Genomic DNA, 17,184 nt, shown 5'->3' with positions numbered 1-17,184 from the left:
TACGACCAAGCTGTTGCATTTATTTGACAAAAATCATACTCTATAATATATTTCAAAAGAGGAAGCTCGTGTAACACGACTTTTATCTGCTTTCAAATCAACGATGTAACATATTTAATTTTTTTTTAATTCTTTATTGTTATATTAAAGACAGGACCAGCACTGACTCTTTTATCTTTGCTAGATGACCCAAAGCAGTGAGGGATGTTGTGCATTTTCAGGAATGTAGCGGAACGTTTCAGGGAGAAGCAGACTAAAGCCTCTACACAGACTCAGACAGTAGTCTCCAAATGTCTGCTTGTTAGGGAGCCATAAAAAGACGTGCCATGTTTAATTACAATGAGCTCTGAGCAACATCTGATTAGAGTGTTTTGCTGTGAGAAATAACGGTCACAGCCATCTCTACTGTAGGTGGAAATATAGCTGTAAGCAAATGAATAAGAATACAATTCATTCTAGTCCTTCCTTCGAAAAAGGAAATGAAGGCGAAATTTAATTTGTACCTATTCTGCTGTGGGAACCCTCGGGATGGATGAAAGCCCCCGGGCCCCACGTAGGGAACTTCCAGCATGCTGCTGATTCCCCTGCAGTATCATTCTAGTACCACCTATAATCTTTTTCTTCTTTTTTTTCTGGCATGTCTAAATTCTGCACATTTGAAAGTCGTTTCTGAAACATTTTGTTCACCATGTTTACAGTTTTAAGCAATCGAAATCATATGGGATAAACCAAACTAACTCATCATCCTCTCTCTCTTTCTCTTGCTCTCTTTGTATGTGCTATGTCCTGTTATATTGTTGATGGTGCTCTGGCGACCGACATCCTCCTCATTGACCCCCGTCTCCCTCTCTGCCTTTTCCGTCTCATGAAAAACGATTCCAGCTCTCTGATTGAATTTTATTCCTTCCTGACCTGGTCCATTCTGTGAGAGCGCCATCAATCTTTTGACTAACACGACGTTTGTTTATTAGGCCTACACTTGAGAAACTATCTAATGACTTTTATGAGCCTGATTATGGTGCAATCGGAGACCCGGAAGACGCACATAAGCAGGCTTTTGTGCTAAGTTGGACTTCTATTCATAAAAATATAGACATGCTTTAAGGCCTCATATTATATTCACGTGGCATGCAGTTAAACAGATCGGGTTGTTTTGTTCTATTATTCTTCATGTTGATCTAAAGGACTGCAGCTGCCGAAAGAAAAAGATCCAAACCATTTTCCATTTTAGAAACTGGGTTTTAAAACATGTAATAAGACTTGTCGTCAGTCACGGAGTTGTGGACGCGTTGTCCTCCGTTTCTGTTCAGTGGGAAACTATTTTATAGAAATCCTCTAAATTATCCTCAAAAAGTAAGTAAGTAAAACGGCGTTAACAGAAACTCGAGTAGAAAATCTGTACTGTAACTTATTACAAGTTATTTGTCAACTAAAGGCTATCATTCCTGTTTCATTAAACCATATATATATATATATATATATATATATATATATATATATATATATATATATATATATATATATATATATGAATGGGTGAGATGCCTTTATTATTATTATTATTATCATCATCATCATCATCATCATCATTATTATTATTATTATTATTGTTGTTATTATTATTATTATTATTGTTGTTATTGTTGTTGTTGTTGTTGTTATGCAAACTGTAGATCTTTATCAAGGCTATTTCATTAAAGGCTACTAAAGTAGAAAAATATTTAAAATAAATTTGTCATTTAATAAATATAACTCGCAATAAATTATAAAGTCAAATAAGATAAAATGACGCTTTAATCATATATTACAGCAGTGGGCTACCTTTTTTTTTTTTTACCTTTTTAAAGGAAATTCGTGAGCTGCATTTTAAAGCATGTAAGCGACTCTTACCATTAATCCTGCTAAGGAAAAACAAAATTTATGCTATTAATAAATATATACATCACCTTTCAACAAGGACTACAGTAAAACCTCAATTGGACTAACTTCTACTTATTTGTCTTTAGTTAAATACCAACAACCTTTTTAAAATAGCGGTTTACATATATTGAAAAAAAAAAAACAAACCGTGACGGTTATGTTTGTCAGCGTCACGTCAGACTAGTCAGAACTCAGACATCAAAACTGAAGTGACAACGGCACTATCTTTGGCATGTGCGGTATGATATTAAGTAAGCGCTGGTATGCGCCAGTAAACACACAACGCAGTCCAAAACAAAGTTGTGCTGTGTGCAGGCTCTTTCCAGGCGCTCTGACTAAAGATCTTTTTGAGTTCTAATCATCTGTTATAAAACTCAACGCCTCTTACTTGAGATTGAACTATATATATGTATGTTGTATGAAGTACGAACAAGAAACAATACATCCTAAAATTTTTCATAATTTCTACATCTCTCATGAAGAAGATATAAGGCGACCTCCAGGGAAGTTTTACTTTTATGTGTAAATAAGGTCGTGTCCTTGCAGCAGATCACAGTACGAATATATTTAATTGTCTTTAAATTATTTGGGAAACAAAACACACACACACACACACACACACACAATGAAATGAATTAAATCCGAGGGGTCACTTCACTAAACTAACAGCTCGGGTGTAAAATATCGCGAGCCTGTTTTCAAGTCTGCAAGAAATGAGGCATAACTTTAACTCTCATAAAATGACAATTTATTAAACAAACAAACAAATCCTTCAGAATATTTTTTCAACAAATGAAGATTCTTTGAAATAGTACGGTGATATACACGTTCCTTTTTCTTACTTTTATAATGGAACAATTTTTTAGGACACTTAAGGCAGTTCAATTTAGAAACACTTTTTTTGGTGTTTGGTCCATAATATCCGGCTACAGTTTAGAAATAAATTACTATATGCATTTTACACGTCCATGAAAAGTGACATATATTTAACACATCACATAAAGCCACAAAAGCAAAGGGAGACTTACGTGTTATTTGCAGTAACACTGTTCTTTAGAAAGATCAAGTCTTTTTTTGTTTTCTTTTCTGTTTCATATTAGTCCATGTGGGAGTGAGGGAGGCAAGGAAGGGCAACAACGCTGGATTTAACTGAACGAGTTCAAACACCGTGAGGGGGAAATACTGACCCTGTTTTTGGGCTGTTTTTGTTTTGTTTTTTTGGTCAGAACTTGCTGCAGTCATACACGAATGCTCCCGATGTGCGATAGATGGACTGGCTTGGTGGGAATGACATCTGACAGCTGCTATTCCCATTCACAGGTGAATTATTCAAGCCAATTCTTTGGGATTCAAACATCTCTCTGACCGCATGGAAGTTCTGCTGTTGTGCTGGGTAAGCTGCACCCAGATGGCCCAGGTCCCCGGCCTGGTTGAGGTACCATGAGGTCAACCTTCCTTGGTGGGGATGGTGGCTTTCCTGCCCAGAGTTTAGATTACCGTGGGTCAGGGAGGATGAGGTGGTTGTGACTGAGTAATCTGGCAACGTTTCGTCCACGGTGGTGCTCGGCGCCAAATGGCTAGATCTGTCCCCAGCGTAAAGGCTCATGGCTTGCATGTTACAATGATAAGTTGCATTGGAGGTAGTGGAGATGGCGTTTTGGTTACAGGGTGAACTATAGACAGATGTCTGACTTGGAGAATAGTTTAAGGACAAAGACGGTGTTATACCTGTCCTGGTGGAGGCGGTGAGGCTGGAGTTGAGCTCAGTGGCCCCTTGTGGAGATCCCCGGAGGGAGGTCATGATATTGTCTACGCTGAAGCCCTGCGTCGAGGCCTGCCCGTGATGTTGGTGGTGCTCGGTACTGTCCATACCAATGGACCTATTGGAGGGGATGCTGTGGGGGCTCCCGCTGGACATGCTGCTACTGTCTGGACTCTCGATTTTGGGAACGGAGCTCAAGGAAGGCGACTCGGCCTGTGGTGGCGTGACCGCCCCGTTCTCGGTTTTTATATCCTGGATCCTCACAGGCTGGGAGCCCTGCACCGGCTGCTCCTGCTCCCGGCCCTGTTGCCTCGGCGGTATCTCCTTCTGCAGCCGCTCTTCTTTCTCTTTTAGTGCGTCCTTCTTTTTGAAACGCCGTCTCCTTCTCAAGAAGCTCCCGTTCTCAAACATGTTGTAAGAGTCTGGGTCCAAGGTCCAGTAGCTGCCTTTACCGGGCTTTTTATCATCACGGGGCACTTTAACAAAACACTCATTCAAAGACAGATTGTGTCTGATACTGTTCTGCCAGCCCTGCTTGTTGTCTCGGTAAAATGGAAACCTTTCCATGATAAACTGGTAAATCCCATTCAGGGTCACCTTTTTGTCAGGCGAATTTTGGATAGCCATAGTGATGAGCGCAATGTAACTGTAAGGGGGTTTGACCATATCCTTGGGCTGAGGCTGGGGTGTGTAGGGTCCATACGCCCGGGCCATGCTGGCAGGGTACTGGTCATGAGCCGCGTGAGAGTACATGTTCATAGGTGCTGGCATCCCCGTGTATCCCCCACTGGCTGCGGCCCGATAGTAGCTCGGGTCGCTGCTGATGTACGGCACGACGCCCAGTGAGTTGGGACTGGAGACGGAGTAGCGAGCCTGCATGTCTTCACTTTGATCCGGCAAAAATAAAGCTCCAAAAAACGCAGAATGAGTGCTCCTCTTCTAACTCCTTTGCAGATAGTGGCGCTCAAATCACAAGACTTCGTTCCTCACTTAAAAAAAAGCAAAAGAGGGAAAAGTCTTAACCGCAGTGCAACTTGTTGTGTTTAAGCTGTCCCCATCCTTGTGTCCCAATGAAACGCACACTGAAAAACTTCTGAACTTCGGACATCCGTCACTACAGAGGACTTTTGCGCAGTTAAATTCTTTCCTCCTTTTTTGCTGCCAGGGAAGCTCCGCCTACAAAAGCGCAGGAGCTGTCCAATGGGATGTCCGGGCGTGCAAAGGGAGCAGAAAGCTGCTGGCCACACTCAGGGATTTTAGAAAGACAAAAAAAAAAAAAAAAAAGAAAAAAAAAAAGAAAGAAACCTAGGAGGTGTCGCTAACTCCCAGTCCGCTCCAGCCAAAGCTTCGGACACGACAGAGCAACATGTACACAGTCAGCTCATGGAGTTCATTTCCCCGCACTCTGTGTTAAGATCAGACATCGTCTACAAGACATTTAATTAAGCTCAAATGGCACAAACATGGTATTTATATTTCAAATGTAGAAGTGCAGTAACTGTCCGCTATTTTCAGTGCCAAAATATTTCTGATCCCTTTAAAACAACCACATTGTATTTAATTTACATTTTCTCCTACGGTCATTGCTCTGAAAAAGAAGTTATTTCATTGCGATATTTCCTTTTTGTTTTTGCAGAAAAGGCGCTGACACCAGCGAACCAAATGGTGCAATTTAACATCTTTAAAGTGCATTTGATTGGTTAAAAACATTCAACACCAGCAGTAGGTCAGTGTGAGATCAAAGCGGGAGAGAACCTCACAGTGCTGGCAGCGTTAAGTGCGACCTCATTACAGCGAGAATCAGAGACAATTTGGGCTTCAGGTGACCAGAGTTGTGAGAGTTTATTCAGGGAGAGCATTTAGGACCGGGAACCAAATGGGACGACACCTTCCATGTGTGGCTTTTCATCAAAAAATATTTGAATATTTGTTGCGCGGTGATGGTGAAAGCTCATCTGGAAATTATTATCCTAAAGAAAACTGGACTGTAGAGAATAATTTTAGCATCAGCAAACAATCATTTACACGCACAGTTCTTTCGTTTCTTTACCCAGATTTAATTCTTTGTGTAATTAAAAAAAAAACTCTAATGAGTTTATAATGTAAAAGGTCTGAAGCGCAAATCAGATAAATAAGACATTTTGACCAAATATAAAAAACAGTTCAATAAGTCGACCCTGAAGGGCCCTAGATGTCCCCTAACTGTCAAGAGCGACGGTGCATGAAATTGTTAATGATCATTTTGAGACAAGGTTACAGTCCCAATATCGCTGTAATCCTTCGCAGGTCGTCTTAATTAAATATCCGTGCAGTGGCCTGGTTTCTCCTTACATGGACCCGGGCATGAACTTTTTCCACCGCCCTGGGCTGTTTACACAATTCACGACGGGCCTTTTACTTAATACCACGGCCTGCTCACCCACTCCTCCCTAACCCTTTATTTAAAAAAAGAAAGAAAGAAAGAAAAGAATTCACGGCTGAATCACAGTGAAAAACATGACATTGTGTCAAATCAATAAACACAACTTCAGGCGCTTTATGTGTGTCTTTTTTCGAACCAGTGTCAGTACAAGTAATGGAGATGTTATTCTCAATAAAAAATATATATTCCTGATATAATTTTTTTAAAAGTTACATTTGCCGTCAGTTTATCATATTTGTGTGTTTATGTTGATCATCACTTTCTGTCTTTCGCCTTCATAATTACTAATAACATTATACTAAGGGCCGAAATCATAGCAAACCACATAAAGAAAATATAAACAAATATAATGGCAACAGCCTAAAAGTGTAAATTTTGAATGAACTAACTATATTGTAAGCTTTATCGTTTTGCTAAACAACCGATGTTTCAAAACACAAATACGATACTGTGAATATGAAAAAATATATATAACAAACTTGAATTTTTAGTGGAGTGTAAAAAACAAGGAGAAACAGAGGGGGGGGCGTTGGAGGGTTTATCCCAATCACTATGAACGTGGCTCCCTCTAGCGTTCAGAAAGGGCACAGTTGCAGTTGCAGCCTGTCGTCATGTCAGTCTTAGCTGAGTTCATGAAGTTCAGCTGATTTCTACAAACGCAATAATTTATTAATGAGACAGTGGCGACACTGAAATAAGAGCTGTTTGTGATCACACCACATTTTCCGCATTGACAGGGACTTGCTGGTGTTTCGAGGATCAGGAGAATCACAAACCAGTGAAACAGTAAAGCAGTGCCAAGAGACATAACCATACAATTCAACAATGTCGCCGATGCGCTCTGAAACATATCGTTTCCTAAGGCTCACACCGCGCACGAACGATTTGCCAGTGCGATGAGAAGTGCGCCATCCGGTGAGCGCTCTCGCAGTATGACGTACGTTCTCCCAACCAATAAAACTGCAGAATGGCAGGGAGCGGGCGTGACCGAAAAAAGTACGGCTAGAGCACAGAAGCAAGCGCAACACAAATTTCTGGCCATTCATCCAGTCTAGCGGTCAGTGCAGCACATACAACTTCCTGTGTGAAGGGGCTACAAGAGTGGTCATGGTGCACAGAAGGCAAAGAGGTCATACAGGGGTCAGAGCTAACTGAGATTAAACTAACTGAGCATTACCTGAGAATAAAACAATGATTAAAGGAGAAGTTGGGCGGTGACCAGGTTATACTTTTAGGGCGCCTGAGCTGCCATTTCACTGAGTGTGGGAAACGCATGAGAAAATTCCACAGACACGTTTTTTTAACACTCTTTGAAAGCAATTTTTATGTTAATTAATGTGTGAATTAATATTGGTAATACTATGTAGGAGTTATTAGATTGTTTTATGATATAGCAGTGAGGATGGTGTTAAATCTTTGTAATGGTTATACATAATAAATGCCAACAGTTCCAGTGTGTTCTTCCATGTCTTGGCTATGGCCTCTGGATCATACTGTGAAGGGATGAAATATGACCAGTATGTAAGAATTATTTCAACTCTTGTCAGCTGTTGCTGTTGTGGCCATCAACCCTTTAACGTTAAACCTAACTTTTCAGAGGAACTATAATAAATATGAAGAAAGAAACTTCTTAAAAATCACCCATAGTCTGTTTAATTTTTTGTGTACATGATAACGGTATATATATATTCAGGATATTAATTATATTCAGTGATCCACATGAGCACTGAGATGGGTTTCAGAACATTTTTTAGCGGCTGCTGCCATCTCCCGATTTAATTCTGTACTACAGTTGCTGACTGACTGAGAAAATCAGAAAATACAAACAGGCACCTTCAGTTATGTGAAAGGCACAACCTTAAATACTATGAAGCAAAACTGATCATAAAAGCCTGATTGTTGTTTTCATGCACTAAATGTGCGAATAAACTAAAATAATTTCCACAGGTGCTTCAGGATACCAGAGAAGAGCATTTTCTCTGTGGCTCTCTAATGTTCCAGGTCAGCGTGTCAAACAGGACTAAAGAGATTCATTAAATGGCAAACAGACAATTTTTTTGGCCTATTTGAAAGAGTCAACAGGTTGTATATGGATTAACTTAGTATGCATAAATAGCATACTAAAGAACCGTTTATGTGCTACAGTGGTTGCGGTGTATAAGCATGACCTTTTAGGCTAGTAAAACAATCCCTTCATAAAAACGTGTATTTTTATCTTTACCTTAATTTTAACAATGACGAGTGTAGTGCCACAAATTCCTTTAAATATTAAAATAAATAGAAAAATAAAACAAAAATAAAACAAAAAGCTTCTTACTGTAGCCAAAGCATTACGATCAGTAATTTCACAAGTCATTTGCCTAATAAAGTGGTGAGTATGAACAAACGAAACAAAAGAAAAAAAAACTGTAAAATTTTACAGTAAATTACTGGCAACATCGGTGATTTCCTTTAACTTTACAAGGACCATACTGTAATTTATTTAAACATCTTTAATTTAATTAATTTATTTATTTACAGGATGATAATGTATTGTTTATTGGAAAAAGCTGTACAATTCTAATGACGTTATACTTTTATATCTATCTATCTATCTATCTATCTATCTATCTATCTATCTATCTATCTATCTATCTATCTATCTATCAGATAGATAGATAGCTGTGCAGTACTTTTTAAAGTATTTTCTCGGGTACTACTGTATTTCACATTTTTTTCTGAATCTAGACTTCTTTACAGTGATATTCCGTTTTCTGCTTTTACTTTCTTTGCTTAGAATAATAACAACAACGACAAAACTAACAATAACAGTCATTCATATTTTGTAAACAGTTATAGTTGTTAATGATAAAAAAACTTTGTCTTATTGTAAGTACTGTATTATGGTAATTTATTTATATGCAATTAAAATATCTCATATAAATAACTGTGCTTGTCACTGACACTGACTGTTTCAAGGCGCAAACCACTTCTCTGGCCCATATAAATACAGCGGCTCGTAGCTTGGACCATTGTCTCTTGCGGTCTTTGGTCTCAGTCCCTTCAGTGACATGTTGAATGAAATTATTTTCATGCGTTTGATGAATTTTCTGCTTAGACCTTGTTTTATCGTCTTTAGCTGCTCCGACGCATGCCTTTCATTCTCTCGGTCAGTTAGCAGTCACTTTAAAGAGTAAAGTATAAAGATGTCAGTCATGACTGAAACAAACTAAACCACATCAGAGCACTGATCGAAACTGGAGTCCCAGAATTCAAAATAACCATGTAGTTAAATTTTGTCATTTGCTGGGCTAGTGAGGAGCATTTGACTGTTCCTCCAGAAATAGAACAACCTCCTATTTCGGTTTTTGTTTGAAATGTTTGTTTTTTCTGACTGCATGTTACGTTATGTTAATTTGTATTTAAAAAAATAAGAATAATAATGCCAGAATTTTAATCTGTGACTTCCCAATGAAATTTAACCTTGAAGTGATTCATTAGGAGAATGCTTGGATAAAGGAATACGCTTGATGACTCTTATGCTGTCAGCAGTATCACATAAAATCACACCTACAAACACCTCAATATTTGAGATGCAATTTAATACAGTTAACCTTTGCCTTTATCGGGGCTGGACTTGTAAACCCACCAACTTTGAATTACCGATCTCTATATCACATACAACACAGTGTGTGTATTCTTATATACTGAGTGAGTATTACAATCTTAAAAATACAGAAAGTGCCCCATTACTTTTGCGTTTATAATAAAAAACGTATCAAAATAAAAAACACATATTCAGCACCATGGACAGCAGAGCCGTTAATAAGGTTTATGTAAGAAGAAGCCTTTGCTTTTAGGAAATTTAAAATTATGTAGAAACTTTCCAAATATATATACATATGAACATGTACTTTCATACTAACAATGTGGATTATGTTCGCAATAATGTGATATAAATCGATAATAATGTATGACGATAGAACGAGACCCACGTGTGGGTAATTAAGCGAGAGTATGGCTGTCTAAAAAAAATCAGGGTGCGTACACTGTCATTAGTCTATGTGAAATATAATTTATTCACCTTGTCACGTTTTTATGTCTGGAGGTTCTTTTGGTCTTAAGGTTCAGTTTATACCAGAAGAATTGTTGGATTTCTTTTCATGTTTTCATGTTTATGTTTTTGATCGATAAATACCGTTTCGTATACCGTCTGCTAAAGTGACTGAATGTCCATCTGGCTGTTCTGTGGGACCTTTTGAATCCTCTGCAAATACCAAACGCAGAAATTTTATTTTAGAATTCCAAAAACTTTCACTTACCACGAGATGGCAGTGCAAGTCAAACCAAAAAACACTGAAGAAAAATGTAAGATTTTGTCACTTCACTGTTGCTCACTGTACGTGGCCTCCTCTCCCCCTTCTTTCTGGCTACTAATTATGTCAGTATTATATTTTACATCAGTGATGCTTTTGTGGCAGCAGTTTAATGCAAAGAAGTCACAACGTATACATAAATTATCCTCAAAATATGAACAACCTTGAAGATGAACTACTTTTTATTAAGCCCAACTTTTCACAATAAATAAAATGTGCAAAAGTCGATATAACATCAAATAAAATAATCTATACTTCGTTCATATTTATGAAAGTGAGAAGAAAGCACCCATAACACAACTGGTGTTCCCTGATGAGTGTGTCTTTTACTTTTGCTTTCTCATGGTTTCAAATTTGTGCCTCTCTTGTCTGTTTTAAATGCAAAACTTTAAAGACTACTGTTCTGCTGAGCTCCTGAGAAACAAAACTTACTTTTTAAATCCAACATTTAAAAAAGATCTATACTGTTTCTAGAAAATACGTTGTCTACCCTTTCTTATAGTCATTTAGTATTTAAGACATCACTTCGAAATGGTCCTTTCAAAAATAAATCTCTTTAATGATTAGGGATTATTACAGGCGGGAAGCAACAGTTTAACCATCAGAAAAAACACAAAACAAAATTAAGTGAAAGGTTCAGATATATTGACGTTTTTGGTACAATATAGATATTGCTTATCCATGTGTGTGACGTCAGTCGCATAAGGAAAACGTGAAGTGCTAAAACAAGTCCCCACAACAAAATGATTACTAAAGAAATTGAAAGGTCAAAGTTCATTGGAAAGAAAGATGTGCTTCATATGCTGCCGTATAAGGAAATGTTATGTTAGAATCACTCCGCCAAGGGCTTAACTTAAATGAAGTGGATTTGGGGGTTTTATTTTAGGAACCACTTTGCCTCTTCTTGTCACATTACACATGGCTTTACGTCCTGATAGACGCTTTGATGATGATGATGATGATGATGGAGCTGATGATAATAAGATCCACTGGTGTTGGGATGAAGGTTTAAAACGAATTCCTTCCTGTCACACACGGGAGCTGAGTGGCTGGAATATCGAGACAATCCCACTGTAAACAAACAGGATACAAGAGGTCAAGTAGTCATTTCTTTGGTCAAGCTGTAGATTTATACAAGCACGCAACCAAAAAAAGAAAGAAAGAAAAAAGAAAAAGGGCCACAACTTTAGAGCATTTCCTTTTAGACAATTTTAGACCTAAAATTGGTTGGCGCTACTTTTGAACAACATTTATTTATTTCTGTCTTTCTTTTTTTCTTTTTTCTTTTAAATTAAAGTTGTCATATTTTCCATAGCTGCCTTTATCCTTTAACAAAGGATATAAGAGCAGTTCATGTTTACACTGTTAGGCAGTTGATGATGCAAATTCTAGTGGATTCCTCACTCTAGCATCCTAAAGTCACAAATCGTAATAAAACAACAGATTTTTCCCATTGCAAACAATAAGGAATTAAACGCATTTTGAGACAGATTCTGATAAACAAATCAAGTCTCCTGATTTTCCTAATTTTATATTTCTAAAAAGAACTACTTGTAAATATATATATATTAATGAATGTTTTTCATTGTATACAAATGTGCCTTTTAGCGTATTTTAACAAAAAACAAACAAACGTGTTTACAGACTAATCGATAATATAATAAAAGCAGGTTTGACATTTTTAGTGAAGTTTATGAATCTGCTTGAAATTTAAAAAAAAAAAGGTTTGTTTTCATAATTAACAGTTTTAATGAGCTGCTGTTATTGTGTATTTAGACCTACATTTGTGTAACACGGGGACCTCTGAAAAGGCTTCTATGCAGACGCTATGGCATGATAATAAAATGTGAAATAACAATGATAGCAATAAATCAGTCAAATGAAACACAAGCCACGATTGAACACCAATATTTTGATGCGTGATAAAAAAAAAAAAAAGAAATATCAAAAATATTTTATAGCCTTAAAAACTACTTTTCTGTTCATCTTGCTGCTTTTCAATTTTAATTTTAAATATATTACAAATGTTTTATGTATAGATTTTTAAATAAACCTGTTCGCATAAAAATACATTGTGAAATCTTGATTTTCTATGTATTTTTTATGTATGTGAAACATGGAAATCTGTTTTTCTTGACTTTATCTGTGATAGATAAATGATCAGTTATTCACGGCCTCAGGTGACTCACTGTGGTAAGTAGAGAATATAAAACAGTGTAGTTAATAAAATGCATACCTGAAATGTCAGAATCTCGTGCGTTATGGTGCAAATAGCCCTGGTCCAGCGCGTAAGACGTCATTCCCGCATGTACCGCTGAGGAGTTTGGACTGCTTGATCTCACCGACTGCTGTTTGATGTACGATGACACACCAGGTGTACTCCAATGTGAAGCTGCATTTGCATATGGAGACTGACAGTCCAAAGTGCCTATCATCGCTGGGGAGGACTGCAGGGGGCTGCTGCTGCTGTCGGGGCAATAGTCTGAGTTAGAGGCCACCTGACATGCGGCCATATATGACGACCCGGAGCTTGATGACATGTGCGGGAGGTGATGTCCTCCTCCGAGTCCATCGAAGCCACCTGGAACTGTATTACCCATTAAATCTAAGTTGTAGCTGTTATGACATGCTAATGAGCCTGCGGGTGATTGGAAATCAAAGTTCTGGGACAGCATGGATGCACCAAACCCGATCCCATTCATCATCCTGTACATTGGTTTTAAAGCTTGGCATTTCCTCCGGAATCCTCGGGGTCTGCGACGAAACGAGCCCTCCTCAAACATAAACTCACTGCCAGGGTCGATGGTCCAGTAGTGCCCTTTGCCAGGTCTGCCTAGACCTTTGGGTAGTTTTATAAAGCATTCGTTCAGAGACAGGTTATGTCTGACAGAATTTTTCCATCCCTGGTATGATCCCCTGAAGAAAGGGAATCTGGCCTGGAGAAACTGATATATTTCGCTTAAAGTAAGCCTTTTAGTTGGCGAGCTTTGAATAGCCATCACAATTAAGGCAATGTATGAGTAGGGAGGCTTTTCGGGGCGCCTCAAGCCGGAGTTTCCCTTTTTCCCTTTAGCTGATTCATTATGCGCGCTCTCCATCACTGGCTGTGGGCTCAGCACAGATGCACTTAGAGCACCGGCCGCTGGACTTGCGCGCAGAGGACTGGGTAGATCCAGATGTTGCTGGGAATTCTCAGTCGTCATAGCCGTGCCTCTTTCTGGTTTCATACAACATGCAACTCTCTTTTCCTGTATTTTAAGCACCGTTAAAGGCTTCCTAACGCAGAATTCACGGAGGTCAGTGTCCCGTTGCGATGCTCGGTAAGATTATAACCGTGAAAATCAAGAAACGCAGGCGCTGAGCCTCCTTCCTCTCTCTGCCCATCGCTGGCAATAATCCCATCAGAGAGGGGAAATAAAGCTCCTAGACTTTGCTTGCGCATATCCACCCGGCCAAACACAACTCGACCACCTATCAGTACTTAAATCTCTCTCTGCCCCTCTATTCCCCCAAATCCCTCCAAGAAATCGCTAGGAACTACTCCCTCCCCATCTGGCAAGAATCCAGCCTAGAAGCCGGACACTGCACACTGGAGTAAGACAAATCTCCTCCCACGACTCACTTTCCAAAACACTTCTGTCCACATTTGACAAACCGGTATTTGTCACGACATCATGATGAATGAAGTCTCAGAGTTCGATTAAGATCAAATTATTTCCTTTTACCTCCCTTTACAGCAAACACTGAAGGTACCCAATTGCAGCTTTAGACTGTAAAGCTGTGCGGGAGAAGCACCGACTCCTGATTTGGTTGGGATCTGTTCAGGGTTAAGGGCTCTGACATGAGAGGCCAGAGCATGTTTTTTCCATCAGAGCGTGCCAACATACCACACACAGCGCCCAAGTGTCAGTTTACCTCTCGGAGCCTGGATTACATCCCCGGAGAAATGAAAGTAGCCAATCTAACAAAAGTCTTTGGAAGGATTCAGATGATAAAATATGAACATGTCGCTATGCAAAGTTCATTTCTTCTGTGAAATGTTTAGAGCAAGTCGAGTGGCTTAAGACGTGAAATAATGTCACCATCAGTGAAGTTAAAAGCACAATCTGCGCAGGCTGTTACCAACACGAAACTCGTGCGTCCAGGATGCACAGCTGCTTTAGAGGAAATTTACTTTCTAGTGTCAGATGAATAGCACAAATTGGAATACCCTTCTTTCTGCTCTGAATTTGAGTTGAGCTCGCATTTGTATAAACCCTTTCCTGAGTATGTGTGGCGACTGAGGCGACAGCTATTTGCAGCGCCAGACAGAAAACATAAATATTGGATGCCCCTATCCGGCAGCAGCGAGCTTCATGAACATGAAAAAGTAAATACTACTATATGATATTTCTTTTGGCAGCATGAAGCAGAAAGAAAGAGGGAAAAAAGAACAATACCAAGTTTATTATTATTATTATTATTATTATTATTATTATTATTATTATTATACAAATATTGGGCAATGCAAGATTTAGAAAATAGTTTCGAGGAGGGGTCAGACGAATACGCCCTCGTGAATAGTGCGTTCTATAATTGCACTGGCAGTTAACTATGCTTTTATGAAGGATCTATAATTCCAGTTATAGGTAGGCCACAACAACAGGAAACAGATATCAGCACAACTTTTTTTTATTATTAATTTCACATTTCTCAAAATAAAAAGACATAAAAACAGTCAAAGTGCATATTTTTAACAGGTTTGTTAAAGAAATAAAGTTAATGCTCTGCTCGGTAACATTTCTAACAGAGTGTGAAATTTCAAGTTTGAAAGCGCTTTAAGGATAAACTACTACAAAAATAAAAGGGAACCACGATCCCGCCACAGTTATGTCAGATTAAACTAGCGACTAGCTCAAGATGATGATTTTGAGTCACCGAACAGCAAGTCCACATTTCTTTGTGATATTGCAAATTGTCTATGAAAGAAACCCACCACCATAGGGGGTTGATACATGCTGGGCACTGGAGTCCACATGACAGGGTGAATTAACATATAGATATGAGGCAGGTGTGTTTGAATGATAGGTCATTAGTTCAGTGTAGTAGGGCCAGGGGAAGGCAGGAAAGGGAGGCAAACGTTCGTTATTTAAGTCTCTCTTGAACGGCTTACTGAGGATGCTGTCAATAGCGAATGAACTGGTAAACTTGGGACAGGAATCAGTCTTGGTGCTCGGGGCAGACTGGTGTATGAGCTGCGGCTCCTCTGTGTGCTCGGGCTCCTCTTGTTCCCTGCTGAATTTTTTGTTAATGCGCTTTCTTCTGCGCCGGAATACCCCGTCAGCAAATGTGTATTCGCTGTGAGGATTGAGCATCCAGTAATTGTCCTTTCCCCAGGGTCTGGAAGGGTCCCGGAGCACTTTGAGAAAACAATCATTAAGAGACAGATTATGACGAACCGAGTTCCTCCAGCCGGTGTAAGTGCCTCTGAAGAACGGAAACTTTTTCATCAGATAGTCGTTTATCTCCGCCAAAGTCAGACGTCCACTGGGTGAGTCCCGGATGGCCATAGCGATTAGAGCGATGTATGAAAACGGGGGCTTGGATCTACGTGTGTACGGCTTGGACTTGCCGCTGCCGCCGCACGGGGTAACAGGTGGAGGACTGTGGGCCACGCAGTCCCCATCTGACCCCAGCTCCTCTTCAGGAGGGAAAGGAGATCGCCCATGACCCTCAGCATCACTGGACATCTCGAAATGCTTCATGTCATAGTGACTCCCACACAGCACCTCCAGCTTCATTGTTAGTGTGCTGCTCGGTAGAATCTGTCCAGCAATAAATCTCGGAGAGCTCTTTGTGTAAAGTCCGAAGCTTTGTGTGAGTCAAGATGCGGAGAGTCTTGGGCTGTATCCAAAGGAGTGTGTCTTCTTAATCATACCTGCCAGAGCGCTGAAGCCCTTCTCACCTTGGGTCCGTGTTAGCGGCACTTTATAGGCGGCTTACCTCAGACCCAGCCCAAGGGGGCGGGCCATGTGAGTTTAAAATATTGAGAATATCACAAATACCTTCACATTGCGTTCCAGTGTCTTTAATTAAAAACATCATAATGACCATTTAATATAATATTTCGAGCATTCCAACCCACACCTCATTCAAAGCCAGTTTAAAAGTCTCACCTGTGAAATGTTAAGGAACACACATTACGACTATTTTACCTGAGACAACCAGGGGGCGTATATTTCCTTTGCATTTAAGGTGCGGTGCCTCCAGGTAGTTTTATTTGTCCCATTCAGGAAGCGCCGTAATCACAGCAAGGGCTATCCGTTTTCGTGTGTGTGTGTGTGTGTGTGTGTGGAATGATTTACTTCATCTTATTTATTCTTTTTTAAACAACCGTTTTATGATGAAAACAATCAACTGCACAATCTTTCCATGCTGGTGTGTAATATTTAAACAACACTCGGGTCTCTGTGCCAGCACTCGTCACACATTCACCTGCTTTCGAGATGTCTCATATCAAAGCTCAGTGTTTAGGTGTGAACTTTTAATGTCATGCCAATTTACCAGCCCACATGGAAACTTGTGTTATTGTGTTTTTGTCACTTAAACAGTGCATCCTGTCCTTCCTGTTGCCCAGAATTCACCTAACAAATGATCATTAATTTTCTGTTTTTGGTAATTGCGTTGAGGTTTTGGAAGGCTTTAGAAATGTCTAAGTCTTGCAATTTCAGCCTGAGGAAATTGCA

At 39.4% G+C, this 17,184-nt stretch overlaps 3 protein-coding genes across 3 annotated transcripts; all 3 read right to left on the bottom strand.

Annotated features, from left to right (window-relative positions):
* Window positions 1-2,651: 2,651 nt before the first annotated feature.
* Window positions 2,652-4,825, bottom strand: foxc1a (forkhead box C1a). Its single transcript, XM_084913443.1, has one exon. The coding sequence runs from the start codon at window positions 4,559-4,561 to the stop codon at window positions 3,143-3,145; it is 1,419 nt and encodes a 472-aa protein (XP_084769569.1). The 5' UTR covers window positions 4,562-4,825; the 3' UTR covers window positions 2,652-3,142.
* Window positions 4,826-10,993: 6,168 nt separating this feature from the next.
* Window positions 10,994-14,864, bottom strand: foxf2a (forkhead box F2a). Its single transcript, XM_084913171.1, has 2 exons — window positions 12,696-14,864; window positions 10,994-11,530 (listed from the first exon to the last, which is right to left on the bottom strand). Exons 1-2 carry the CDS (start codon window positions 13,684-13,686, stop codon window positions 11,367-11,369), a joined length of 1,155 nt encoding a protein of 384 aa, XP_084769297.1. The 5' UTR covers window positions 13,687-14,864; the 3' UTR covers window positions 10,994-11,366.
* Window positions 14,865-14,953: 89 nt separating this feature from the next.
* foxq1a (forkhead box Q1a) lies at window positions 14,954-16,508 on the bottom strand. The gene has a single exon (XM_084913172.1). It carries the CDS (start codon window positions 16,237-16,239, stop codon window positions 15,418-15,420), a length of 822 nt encoding a protein of 273 aa, XP_084769298.1. The 5' UTR covers window positions 16,240-16,508; the 3' UTR covers window positions 14,954-15,417.
* Window positions 16,509-17,184: the final 676 nt, after the last annotated feature.

This window comes from Perissodus microlepis, chromosome 18, assembly GCF_051167445.1.
Source record: "Perissodus microlepis isolate ML-2025 ecotype Zambia chromosome 18, ASM5116744v1, whole genome shotgun sequence".
NCBI lineage: Eukaryota > Metazoa > Chordata > Actinopteri > Cichliformes > Cichlidae > Perissodus > Perissodus microlepis.
This window is presented reverse-complemented; position numbering and strand designations above follow the sequence as displayed.

Excerpts from the sequence above, each read along its gene's own strand:
- foxf2a (XM_084913171.1), bottom strand. The coding sequence starts at position 13,686 with ATGAAACCAGAAAGAGGCACGGCTATGACGACTGAGAATTCCCAGCAA. Across the intron at positions 11,531-12,695 it reads ACGAGATTCTGACATTTCAG|TGGGATTGTCTCGATATTCC; the intron begins GTATGCATTTTA and ends GTTTGTTTACAG.
- foxq1a (XM_084913172.1), bottom strand. The coding sequence starts at position 16,239 with ATGAAGCTGGAGGTGCTGTGTGGGAGTCACTATGACATGAAGCATTTC.
- foxc1a (XM_084913443.1), bottom strand. The coding sequence starts at position 4,561 with ATGCAGGCTCGCTACTCCGTCTCCAGTCCCAACTCACTGGGCGTCGTG.